Here is a 13,719-nt window from a genome sequence, read left to right as displayed (position 1 = left end):
CACAGACATGGCTCCTGGCCAGTTTGATTCAGGTACTCCCTCACTAGAGACTCCCTCAAATAATTTTGGGTCTAGGAGACCTAACAACTTGAATTTGATATCTGGTGGGGGGAGAAAACAGCTTGAATAAATTGTCCTCTGACTTCCACGTGTAGTGGTACTCTCCCAAAATAAATGTACAGAATCCCTCCATGTTTTAATAAGAATTATGTAGACAATAAAAGATAGGCCTGAACCCCATTAGTGGGAGGAGGGTCCATTTTAGCCAGGGTGGTGGTAGTGGGGTCTGTCTGGTGGGGCTTGAAGAAAGGAGTGTTTGTAAAATCAACTCTTGTTTTTGGTTTTGATCATAAAATTTTATTTCATTCAATTTCTTGTTTTTTTGAGACAGGGTGCTATATAGTCCAAGGCAGTCTCAAATTCTTTGTAACCAAGAGTGACCTTGTATTTCTGATTTCTTTTTCACCTGGGTGCTGGAAATGCAGACATGTGCTACCATGCCTTCTATGCTTGTTCTAGTTTTCTGGTGTTTTCTCTGTATAGTCCTGGCTGTCCTGCAACTAGCTCTGTAGACCAGAGTGAACTTACATAGATCCTCCTGCCTCTGCCTCCCAAGTGCTGGGATTAAAGGTATGCACCTCCATCACCTTGGTTCTTTCATTTTTTTAAATTACTTTTATTTTGTGACTTCACATTTCTATATAGCCCAGGCTAGCCTTAAAATTAAACACCCCCAAAACTTCTCTGTTTTTGAAGGCTTCAGGAAGTTCCAAACTGGCTGACCAACATTCTAGCCTATTAAAGTTTGATTTCTTTGTAATTTTGTAGGGTCTCATGTAGCTCAGATTGGTCTCAAACTCACTTTGTAGCTGAGGCTGGCCTTCAACTATTAATCATCTGACCTTACCTCCACAATGTTGGATCACAGGCATTCACCACTATTCGCCCACTTCTCTACTTTTTATGATGATAGCTCATTATGTTCAAAGTTAGTTTTGAATTTCTAGGCTGAAATGATTCTCCTATCTCAGCCTCCTGGGTAGCCAGGGCTACAGGTGCACTACATTTTTTCCTTACCATAGATCTTATTTTGTGTTTATTTGCGTATCTAGTGAATTTAGATTAAGGATATGGTGACTTACTCTATAATCCCAGAATTTGGGAAGCTAAGGTAGGAGGATGCCTTGAGTCCAAGGATAGCCTGTACGGATTATATCATGCAGTTCTAATGTTTCTTTCCTCAGAAGATTGTTCATTCTAATTTGAACAGCAGTTCAGTTATTGATTGATCATCTTAGGTTGAGAATCTTCGGGCTTAAACTTTTAAAAAAAGGTTAGGGAGGGACTAGGCTAAGACTTACTCTAGGGCAGTTATTCCTACTGATAGCTAGCCTTGTTGGCTCAGCTGTGTTGTCGGGTGCTAATGAGGTGGTAATGACATCTGGTAGGTCTGGAGCTCCCAAATTCCCACTGCTTCTCCCAGCTCTGTTAAATGTTAGTTTCTTTTGCTTTTCTGCTGTTCCTGTCTTCTAAATCCGGCTTGGTGTGTGTAGGTATAGCCAGGGCTTGCAGTTGCAGACTCCTGGGCTCCCTCACTTGGACTTCCAGCTTTCTGTGCTCCAGTAGGAAGCCGTCTCCTAGTGTTGGGCAGTCTAGCTCCTGTGAGCTTTATGGTGCTGCGGTTTCAGTGCTTGACTGGGGCTCCGTAGCGGCATATGCCTAGTTATTTGGTGTGTGCATGTGGGAAGTGTATGCACCTGTGTAGAGGTTTGAGGACAAGTTGTAGGTAGGAATTGTTTCTGTCCTGGGATTGAACTCAGCTCCTCAGGCTTGATGGCAGCAGGCCATGTCATCATGTGTACTTCTCCACCCTCCATTTTGTTTTTCTTCTGATAAGTGACATACATAAACTTTACTTTCTTATTTAAATGTGTTTGGCAGTGTTTTACTTCAGATTTGATATACTGTGTATATGGATTAATAAAAATTCAGTATATCCTTGGATGGTAGTACCATTAAAAAATACAGCTTATTGAGCCATGTGTGCTAGTGCACACCTATAATCCCAACATTCAGGAAGTAGACAGGAGAATCAGGAGTTCAAGATCATTCTAAATTACATAATGAGATTTAAAAAAATGTAATGAACCATCTATCTTTAAACTTGTTATAAAATTTATAAAAGGTAAAGTCACAATTCAAGGCTAGGAGTAGGTTTGAAATGTAGAGTGAAATAAAATAGGAACTTTTTCAGTATTTTGAAAATTTATTTTTATCAGTTCTTTGAAAAATGTCATACATGGATACAATGTATTTTGATCATATTCACCCCCTATTCCCTCTTCTAACTCCTCCCAGACCCAACTCTATTCCCCTATGTTCTCCCAACTTTGTCTTTTTTAAATTTTTTTAAAGATGTATTTATTTATTTTATGTATATGAGTACACCATTGCCCTCTTCAGACACACCAGGAGAGGGCATCAGATCTCATTACAGATGGTTATGAGGCACCATGTGGTTGCTGGGAATTAGACTCAGGACCTCTGGAAGAGCAGTGGGTTCTCTTATCCACTGAGCCATCTCTCCAGCCCAACTTTGTCTTTTTTAAATTTTAACCTTCTAGGTCTTTCTTCTTGGTGGTGGTGGTGGTGGTGGTGGTGGTGGTGGTGGTGGTGGTGGTGGTGGTGTGTGTGTGTGTGTTAGTTTGTTTTTTGAAATGGGGTTTCTCTGTGTAGCCTTGGCCATCCTACAGCTTGCTCTATAGACCAGACTGGCCACAGAAAAATCCACCTGCCTCTACCTCTCATGTACTAGGATTAAACCTGTATGCCACCATTGCCAGGTTCTCCAAGTCCAATTTATTTTGTCTATATACTCACAGGTATGAGGCCAAACATTGGAGTTTGAGTACATCTACCAGGAGTGTGACCCTTAAAAATGACTGCAGTCTAGAGAGATGGTTTGTTGCTCTACCAGAGAACCCAGGTTCAATTCCCTTCACCTCTATGGTAGCTCATAGCTGTTTGTAACAGGAGAGCTGACGCCTTCTTCTGCCATCTCTAGGCAGGCATGCGTGCATGCACACTGTTCACCGACACACAGGCAAGCAGAGTACTCATACACAATAAATTAAAATTTAGTAAAACAATAATAACAAACCCCCAAATCCTGACTGTCCCTCTCTTTAGAAACCCTCAAAATTGTCAAAAGCTCTTCAACTAGGGGTGGGGATTCACAAGCTTATCCTCCTTCCATACTGGAATGTTGACTCTGGCCCTAGGGGAAAAATGCTAAGCAAAAATTTGATTGGGATTAGGACAGAATGTCCAACAACTTCTGAATTGACTGTAAACCTGTCTCTGCTACCTTGTGTTACGTGTTTATACACGCATATTCTCAGCATTGATTATAAAATTAAATTTTATTGATCAACTCTGAAACATATTTAAGATGCTCTACATTTTACACCGTTTACTACTATTTCCACACATGTGTAGAGGCTGGAGATCAACTTTAAGTGTCTTCTTTATTATTCTCACTTCATTTTGTGAGGCTTGTTCTCACTGAACCTAGATCTCAGCTAGGCTGGTTGGTTGGCCAGCAAGTCCCTGGGATCCATCTCTTGACTATGAAGGTACATGTTGATGGGAATCTGAACTTGGTTCCTCATACTTTATCCACTGAGTCATCTCCTTGGCCCAAGATTTTATTCTTTATACAAAAATAAACAAACATATATACCTCAATGTGCAAATTTGCTTAATTTTTCATAGATATATGTACACAAAAGAATTAAAATTTTAATAGCATATATTGTGTATGTTTGAGAATATTTTTATTATTGTGAAAATTTTTTGGAGGTTAGGTCTCACCTTATAGCTCAGGCAAACTTAAAAGTCACTCTGTAGTCTGGTCTGGCCTTGAACTCAATGATCATCCAACTCTGCCTCCTCAGAGCTGTAATACAAGGCATGAACCACCATTCTTGTCCTCCCTCCCTGCTTCCCTCCCTCTCTCTCTCCATCTATCTATCTCTCCCTCCTGCCCTTTCAGGGGTGGGGCAGGGTTTCTCTGTGTACCCTTGTCTGTTCTGGAACTCACTCTGTAGACCTGGCTGGCCTCAAATACAAAAAGATCTGCCTGCCTCTGTCTCCTGAGTGCTGGGATTAAAGGCGTCACCACTGCCTGTTTGTTATGTCTACCTTGATCATATCTTGGTGTTGCACAAAAGTTTTAAATTTTCATGAAGTCTGGTGTTTGTGTGTATGTGTGTTAGTGTGTTGTTTGTCTTTGGAATCATTCTAAAAAATCATTACCAAATCCAGTGTCAATAAGCTTTTTGCTGTACCATCATTTCTAAGAATTTTATAGTTTTAAGTATAAAGTTTGCTAGCCTAGAACTCTGTGTAGCCCAAGACTGTCTAAATCTGGTGATCCTTCTGCCTGCCTTTCAAGGACTGGGATTATAGTCATTCAAGTCTTAGTCTTGACACTGTGTGTGTGTGTGTGTGTTGTGGTGTTTTGGGGTTGTTTTTTTTTTTTTTTTTTTTTTCTTTCCTGAGACAGGGTTTCTCTGTGTAGCCCTGACTGTCCTGGAACTCACTCTGTAGACCAGGCTGGCCTCGAACTCAGAAATCCGCCTGCCTCTGCCTCCTGAGTGCTGGGTTAAAAGTATGCACCACCACTGCCTGGGTTGACTCAGTGTTAATATATAATCCTTGTTAATCATTCAGCTTTGTTATTCTGCATGTGTATTTCTCAGCATTAGTAATTAAATGACTGTCATTTCCTCATTGAATGGCCTTGAAACCTTTGTAAAAACCACTTGACCTCATGTCTTATGGGAGTTTGTTTTACCTTTTATTCCATTCATCTTCATGTGTGCTTTATGACTGTATCTCATGGTTTGATTATTGTACTTTTTACTAAGTTTTGAAATCAAAATATGAATCTTCCAACCCTGAACCTTTAAAAAATGTTTTTGCTTAACTTTGTAAGTTAAGTATTATTGGAACACTTTTCCTCATTTGTTTATGTGTGGCTTTTTGTGAGATGCAATGATAAAGTTAAGTATCTATGATGAAGATGTTATTGCCTGCAGAATGTAGAATCTTTATTGTCTGACTCACTATTGAAGATATTTGCAGATACCTGAACATTAAAGCACTATTTATTACTCCAGTGGTAATAGGTTAAAATAAAAATAAAAGGGGGTTGGTGAGATGGCTCAGCAGTTAAGAGCACTGACTGCTCTTCAGGAAGTCAGGAGCTCAAATCCCAGCAACCACATGGTGGCCCACAAACATCCGTAATGAAATCTGATGCCCTCATAATGGTGTCTGAAGACAGCTATAGTGTACTTTGGGCAGGAGCGAGCAGGGGCTGGAGGCTGGAGCAAGTGGGCCCAGAGTGAGTGGGGACAGAGCTAGTGGGGCCAGAGCAAGAGGGAGAAGGGAAGTGGGAAAAAAAAGAATAAAAATAAAAGGAAGGGAAAATATACAAAGACACGTAGACCACTGTAGATAGAAGATGCCTAGCAGCAGGAGAATGGTGCTCTGTGATTTTGCTTACAGTGTACCGTGTAAGTGGCAATTGTAAGCTCTTTGTCAAGGAAGCACTTAGATACAGGGCCAATCACAAGGCTCAGTGGGTAAGTATGCTTACTGTTATGCTTGACAATCAAGTCTGATCCCCAGAAACCATATGTTAGAAGAAGAGAACCAACTCCCACAAGTTGTTTTCTGATCTCCAAACGTACATGCATGTTTGCACATGAACACACACACTTGCATACACAAAAAAATAAGAATTTAAAAAGAAATATTTACATATATGATGAGGCAGCCAACAGAACACAAGAAGGTATATACTCACTAATCACTATATGAAATATATAAATATGTATTAACAAATGTGAAGAAGTTAGCATATAAGTAGTTTAGAGTTTAATACTCATTTAATTTATTTTGTCTTAAAACTTAAATAGCTGCACTTGCATATAGCTCAGCAACAGAGCACTTATCTAGCATGCCCAATATTGTATCCTTAACTCCCTGGACTGTAAAAGTTAAATAAATTAATTAATAAAATTTAGAGATAAAAATTACTATTTAAATTATGGAATTTTGGAAGATAGTAAACACAGTGACAAAATGAACTTGCTGTGATTAATATTCTGGGGGTTGTTACATCCTCCTTGTTGTCTTTATATATCTATTTGGGGTTCTATCCCACTTCCAGATCATTTGGTTCCCAAATGAAAGACACAGAGACCTTTAGATTTATAATAAGCCTTTAAGCACTAGAGCTGGGCAGATACCAACCCTCTATGCTATCTTGTCTACTTGCCTGTGGTGATCCCCCAAGATATCACTTGCCTTGTTCTGCCTTTGCCACTCTGAGTAGGCCAGCCCTGTGACCATGCGTTCAAGTTCCACCTACCCCACAGCAACCTCCTCTTCCTCCTCTGTCTCTTGGTCCCTGACTGATACCCCAAGCCCAGGAACCTTCACTCTACCTCCCTCTCTTCTGCCCAGCCCAGGCTGTAGGGATTTTTATTAACCAATCAGGGATAACTTGCGGGGCAAGGTTTATATCTGGTCAGGAGCTACCAGATCTTGGAGGCCATTATTTAGCATTTGAATACATAGTAGCATCAGACCAACCCCCTACATGAACTCTGTTTGCTTCCAGCTCTCTGAGTAACAAGCCAGTCTGGTATTTGTTCTCAGATCTTCCATCCTTAACATTATAAACCTTTTTTTTTTCCCTTGATAAGAGCTGACTATAAACCTCTGGCTGTCTTGGAATTCGCCATTTGGGCCAGACTGGCCTCACACTTGGTCCAGTGCAAGCCTTCTGCTTCTGCCATCTGCTGCTGGGATCAAAGGCATGAACCACTGTGCCCAGCTTTCAAATTTAAAAAGGAGCTGGTGGGGCTGGGAAGATGCTTCAGCTGTGAACTTCTCTTGAAGAGGGCCTGGGGTTTTTGTTCCCAGCACTCACAGCAACAGGCTCACAACTGTCTGTAACTCCTGCTCTAGGAGAACTGACATTTCCCCTCTGTAGGTACCCTCAGGCTGGTAACATATTCTTCATACAGATTTGTACATATACACATAGTTAAAAATTTTAAATGTAGTTGCTTATATTATGTAATACTGAGATGATCCTCAATTATTTTTATTGTTAATTTATTTACGTTTCCACAAGGACCACATATGATTGGCTTCCTTTTACATCTCTTTAATTTATTGATTTTTTACCTTCCTTACATAGTTTTCCTTGTAACTTATTTCTAGAAGAAAAGAATTTACTCGCTCTATAGTTTTATATATTCCTTTTTTTTTTTTTTTTTTTTTTTTTGGTTTTTTTCAAGATAGGGTTTCTCTGTGTAGTCCTGGCTATCCTGGAACTCACTCTGTAGACCAGGCTGGCCTCGAACTCAGAAAACCGCCTGCCTCTGCCTCCCAAGTGCTGAGATTAAAGGCGAGCGCCACCACCGCCCGGCCAGTTTTATATATTCTTGATTTCACTGATCATACCCATGTAGTCTTGTTTAACATAGTTCTTTGTCCTTTTCAATTTTGTAAACCTCAAATGTGTTGATTACGGCATAAAATTTTTGGTGCATAATAGCTCATAGATTGTAGTGCATGCATAATTTTTATTTGTTTCTTGAGGAAGTATCTGTGTCTGGGATGTTTTCAATTTTGCCTTAGTCTTACAAGTACTGGGATTACAAGTGTGTGCATTTATCATTATTATGCATTTTGTCATAGGATATTAGTAGAAAATTCTGAGTCTTAGTGCCACTGGTCTCTCTAGAGCAGAGGGAAAAGGGTAGGAAGAGCTCAAGGGTGGGCCCTGAAAGTATTTGTATTTGTGCATTCACTGAATGAAATGTATTGTGGTATGGAGTGGTGTGTTCTGTTCCTCTCCCCTCGACACCCAGGCAAGGTTAATCAGTTAAATTTTTGGTGGTGGTAGTAGTATTTATAACTCATTTCCAAGAAGCTTGTGCAAGTGGTCTTTGTTTATATAACTTGTGATTGCTACTTATAGCTGACGTGAGTGAAAGAGAAGTTCAAGGCATTCAGGTCAAAGAGAAAGTTCAAGGATATTTGTGCCCAGGTCTGAACCTATGATCTTAGCCAGGATAGTAATAGCCGTTGGCTTTTAAGCTATGCAAATACTAATTACATTTTTTGGTGGGGAGTTCGAGACAGGGGTTTTCTGTGTAGCCCTGGCTGTCCTGGAACTCACTCTGTGGACCAGGCTGGCCTCCAACTTAGAAATCTACCTGCCTCTGCCTCCCAAGTGCTGGGATTAAAGGCGTGTGCCACCACTGCCTTAATTACTTTTTTTTTTGGGGGGGGGGGATTGTTTTTTTTTTTTTTTTTTTTTTGATTGTTTGTATTTTGAGACATGGTTTCTCTGTCTTCTTTTTAGCTTCTTGTTTGATTATAGGTCTACCACAACTGACCAGTGTCTGAGCATTTAAAAAATTTTATTGCACTTAGCCCCCTGCTAGACCCTAGGTAATAGGCTCATAGCTTGGAATGGATATTTAATAGTAAATCTGTCAGTAACTCTGAAAGACTAGCAGCTGTGTTTTCTCCTCCCAAGAACAGCCCATTCTATGAGGAAGCATGGCAGCCAGAACTGGGAAACAGCAGTTAGCAACAAGTTCTCATTGTCCAGCAGATCAGTTTCTGCCCCCTTGGCTTGACCTTGCAGAACTGCCCCCTGTTGGGACTCTGTCCTGTCTGCCTGTCTTTAACCTTGCCTCCAACTGTTCCTCCAAGTAGTTACTCAATACATTTGCTTGTGAAATAGAAACAAAACATAGGAAGATTGGGAGAGCATCAAAGGTCATTATCCCGGCATGGGGTATAGCTCAGTGAGAAAACAGCAAGGCCATTGTACAACCAAGCCAGAGAACCAGCAAAACCCACCAAGTTGCCCTGTCTCAGCTCAGCTACAAGTTTAGTAGGCCATTCTGCAGTTTTTATCTACTCTACCCCCAATAAGCCACCTCTGTAGGTGCTCACTTAGCAGTGGATATCCCCTCCTAGGGGGTCTGCTATGTAAGCAGCTGTTTATTTGGGGCAGGGTGGGGTTGGGTGTAAAAGTTCAGGGCTTCTCAATGCCTGCCTTTGCTCTAAAATAATGACATGGAGACCTGGTGTATTTACTAATAGCTTCTTGCACTACACCTGGGTCTGGCCTACTTCCCAGCCCCATGGTGTTACCTGCTGTCTTGGTTTTACCCTGGCTGCTCCCGCTCCTTTGGTGTCCTCCTCCACTAACCCTCTCGTGGCCACCTGCTCATGGCAAATTCCTCTCTTGCTGCTCTCTCCCAGCCACCCTCTCACTGGGATCAGAAGCATCTCCTTATTCTCTCTTACCCAGATATTGGCTGATCAGCTCTTTATTAAGCAATCAGAGGTGATGAAAAACAACTTTTACACAACATCAAGACAGGAGATACTTGACAGTGCCAACATCAGGACTGCAACCAGATCTCTGGACTCAGTAATCAGCACCTAAATACACAGTGCACAAAAACACCCCCCAATATTGATGGCTCTCTTTTTTAGGAGATAAGAATTTAGGGCAGAGAGTTGGACAGTTATGAAAATGTTGTCCATCTGTGTTTGAGAGGAAAGGGTACTAAAAGGAAAGATTTGTTGGTGGTTGGTTTGTTGGTTTATTTACTTTTTTCTTTTCTGAGATACTGTCTAACTGTGTAGCTCTAGCTGTCCTGGAGCTCACTATGTAGACCAGGTCAGTCTTGAACTCAGAGAAGTCTGCCTACCTATGCTCACTAAACACTGGGATTAAAGGTCTGCACCACTAAGCCTGTTTTTTTGTTTTGTTTTTTGGGTTTTTTGTTTGTTTGTTTGTTTGTTTGTTTTATTTTCAAGACAGGGTTTCTCTGTGTAGCCCTGACTGTCCTGGAACTCACTCTGTAGACCAGGCTGGCCTTGAACTCAGAAATCCGCCTGCCTCTGCCTCCCAAGTGCTGGGATTAAAGGCGTGCACCACCACCACCCAGCTAAGATAGTTCTTTTAATGGCAGACATTTGCCTGGCTTTTCTTTGGAGCTGTTTGCAATAGAAACAGACTTGGGAGAGCAGCTAAAAGTCTTGGTGTTCTACTTTGACTCCACTCCTCCTTCAAGATAGTTCTGTTTATTGTTAAGATGGTGAACTGGTACAGGCTTTACTTCAATACAGTGTCATGAGTCCAAGGACATAGCTCCAAGCATGAGGGGACACAGATGATCTTGTTTGATAAATCCAGCCTCCTAAACTGTTCTGCAAAGAATGACAAGGCAGATTGACACAGCTCCCCTGTCTGACATATTTCCTGTTCTGTTTCATTACTTTCAGCAGAAGGTTCAAAATCAGTCTGAATAACCCCCCTGCATCTTCTGAAGAAAATAACTTATTTTGGGGCTGGAAAAGAACACTTGCTGTTCTTATAGAGAACCTGGATTTAGTACCTAGCACCCATGTGGTGACTTGCCCCTTCTTTAATATTTGATACATATTGCTGTGTTTTGTCTCAGTATACATGAGCCATCTCTTATAGAACACAATATTCTTTGAAGGAAAGGAGTCTTAAAACTATCTCTTGATACATCTGGGGCAGAGCTTGCCATTTGTAAGTCCGCACTAAATGGCTGACAAGTTGAGCAAGTTACTACTCCAAACTCTGAAAGGAGCACTGTGAGTTGTCAAAAACTCCCAAATGCTGGGACTGCAGGCATGCACCAGCATAGCCAACACTCAGAGGTCTCCTAACTCCTATTATACACCACTTAATGTTGTCATTTGTTATGTGCCCTTCTCTGGTCAGGATTTGAACCTTGGGATGCCTGGCATCAAAATCCATCTCCTCCACTGACCTCAGTAAGCCACTTCTTTCTCCCCTCTTTTTTCTAGACCCATCCCTGGAAGGCATGTGTGGCACTGAGCATGCCCAGCTGGGGGAAGATGGGCAGCGGCCGCCGCGGTGCACTTCAACTACCTCATCTCAGTCTGAGCCTTCAGAGCAGCTTAGGCACCAAGGCAAGATCCTAGCATCCGAGGACCCCAAAAAGAAACGAGCTCAGAAGCCCTCTCACATGAGAAGAAACATACGGTGAGCTGTGTTCTGGGAAAGGAGAATTGGAGAGAGTATTACTAGTAGTTATAACAGAAAAGTTAATCTGGACAAGAATGTCCTTTCCAGTGGAGAACAGTGTCCAACTCTGAACCATCATTAATAGTGCAGATGGCACATGCGGTGACACATGCCTGCGATACAGGCACTTAAGAGGCTGAGGCAAGAGAGTCATGAGTTCCAGACCAGTTAGATTACATAAGGAGACCCTGTCTCAAAACAGCAACAACCACTACCAAAAAACAAACAAACAAAACAACAAAGCAGTAGTGAAGGGGCAGTTCAGACCTACTGTTGAGCTGCACAGAATGTAGGGAAGATGTGGTGGAGGTGGGGAGGTGCAGGGCAGGCAGCAGCATTTGACCATTGAGAGGCCTTGGGTGGCAGCTTGATGATAATAAGGTCCTCTGACTTAGACTTTTCTTCCTTTATGTCTCAAAACATGAAGTTTAAAACAGATCAGTAAACAATCAGCATCAACCTCCCATAAACTGACTCATCGTCTCCTTGGAATTCAATTTCAGATAGTTGGAGACTGACCCAAAAGTGGGACTTCTTCCTTGACCTAAAAGAACCAAATATAATGTTCTTAACTTTCCAAATCCTCAACAACCCTTCCTTCTGCCAAATAACAACTTGATCTATAAGAGGAGATAAACAACATCATTTCCCCGTTTGTTATACTTTGTTCTTCATTTGTTTGTTTGAAACAGTCTAACCCAGTAGCTCAGGCTGCCCTTGAACTCACTATGTAGCCCTGGCATTGAACATGTGGTAATCTTCACACTGCAGCCTGTCAAGTGCTAGAATCACAAGTGTGGGCCACTGTGCTTAGTATTGCTCCACAGCTTTCAAAGCATGTAATGGAAACTTACCCTGTTTGTCTGCCTAACAACTTTAACTGTGTGTGTGTGTACATACCCATGTATTGTGTATTTATGGCATAGTGCAAGCAGTAGAATGTGTGGAGGTCACAGTGAGACATCAAAATATCTTCACTGCTGCGAGACAGTGGTTTCCATTGAATAGGTCTTTCATTTTGGCCAGCAATTCTTAGGATCAGCCTGCCACTGCCCCCCAGTAGTAGAATTATATTATACACATGCTCAGCCATTCCTGGCTTCTACATGGGTCTGAGAATTTGAACTTCAGTCCTTCCCCATGCAGAGCAAGCTCTCCTAACTACTGAGCTGTCTCTTCCTCCGGCTAATAGCAACACGCACACACACTTTTATTTATGTATAGGGGGGGTGGTGTCAGGTCAGTGGAGGACGTTCAGTGTCTTCCTCCCTTGTTCTCTCCTTGTTCTCTCAAGGGTATAATGGAGATTATGCCCTTGAGACTTGAGTCTCTCCCTGAACCTGGAGCTCAGTGTTTTTCAAACAGCACAGGAGAAAAACCAGGCATTTGCTGACCAGCAAGCCCAAGCAGTCCTGTCTTTGTCCTGTCCTGTCCCACCTTCTTGTGTCCACATCACATGGCCAAGCCCAGCTTTTTAGGTGGGCACTGGGAATCCTTATTGGGGTCTAATGCTTGCACAGCAGCTGCTCTCGCAACTGAGACATCTCCTCTGTCCCTCAGACAGCTCCACAGCCCCTCCCTCGCACTTCATCTTTAATATGCAGAGTCAGATTGGTAGGGCTGTCTGTGAGAACAAATCATGAGTGAAGTATGGTAGTGCAGAGCCCTTTGAATTTTACCCAAGTCTTTTTGGTTTGTTTGTTTTGTTTGTTTCTTGTTTGTTTGGACTAGCTTGATTTTTGAGACAGGGTCTTACTATGCAGCAGTGGCTATCCTGGAACTCACTGCGTAGTTCCATGGTGTGGAACTCAGAGAGATCTGTCTGTCTCCTGAGTGCTGAGATTAAAGGCTTGCACAACTATACCCAGCTACTCTGTACAAATCACAAGTTAATTGAAGGGTCATCTCTTTTCAATGGTTAGAAAGCTACTCCGGGAGGATCAGTTGGAACCAGTTACCAAAGCAGCACAGCAGGAAGAATTGGAAAGAAGAAAACGCCTGGAGCAGCAGAGGAAAGAATATGCAGCCCCCATTCCGACTGTCCCTTTGGAGTTCCTACCTGGTAAGCAACCTTCTGTCAGAAATGACCAAGAGTCCCTTAGCTTGCAGAGTGGTCAGACAGATCTGGGTTGTGGTTTAGGAAGAATCCTGAAGGCCCTTTGCTTGTTGACAAACCTTCACAGTCAGAAGTGCTGTCATTTAGAAATTGGAAATAGATTAAAACATACTCAAGTTAATTTTATTGAGTCTTGTTGTTTTCCCTATAGCTTTAGCTCTTAGAATGCCAGGAGAACTTAGAAGCGAGACTGGGATGTTTTTTTAGCTTCCCTCTGCTTCTCTTCTCAATGATCATTCCCTCATTAGAGCAGCAAAAGAGGAAGGTGGCAAGCACTTGGGGAAATATTTGAACTGAATGTGGGGAGGTTTGTTTGTTTTTTTAAAAAACTTTAGTTGGTGTGTGTGTATGTGTGTGTGTGCGTGCATGTAGAGGCACATTTGTGAATGATGTGTAGAGGCCAGAGGAC

General features: G+C 42.0%; 1 protein-coding gene across 1 annotated transcript in view; it reads left to right on the top strand.

The window, feature by feature from the left end:
* Nucleotides 1–13,719, top strand: part of Rad54l2 (RAD54 like 2) — a 105,932-nt gene that overhangs the window by 60,642 nt on the left and 31,571 nt on the right. Inside the window, exons 3-4 of the mRNA XM_034484505.2 lie at nucleotides 10,954–11,152; nucleotides 13,117–13,256. Coding sequence (XP_034340396.1) covers nucleotides 10,954–11,152; nucleotides 13,117–13,256 — 339 coding nt within the window. The remainder of the gene's footprint in view (nucleotides 1–10,953; nucleotides 11,153–13,116; nucleotides 13,257–13,719) is intronic.

The sequence above is a fragment of the Arvicanthis niloticus genome, chromosome 21 (genome assembly GCF_011762505.2).
Source record: "Arvicanthis niloticus isolate mArvNil1 chromosome 21, mArvNil1.pat.X, whole genome shotgun sequence".
In the NCBI taxonomy this organism is placed as follows: domain Eukaryota; kingdom Metazoa; phylum Chordata; class Mammalia; order Rodentia; family Muridae; genus Arvicanthis; species Arvicanthis niloticus.
The sequence above is the reverse complement of the archived record's forward strand: the minus strand, read 5'-3'. Positions and strand labels throughout refer to the sequence as shown.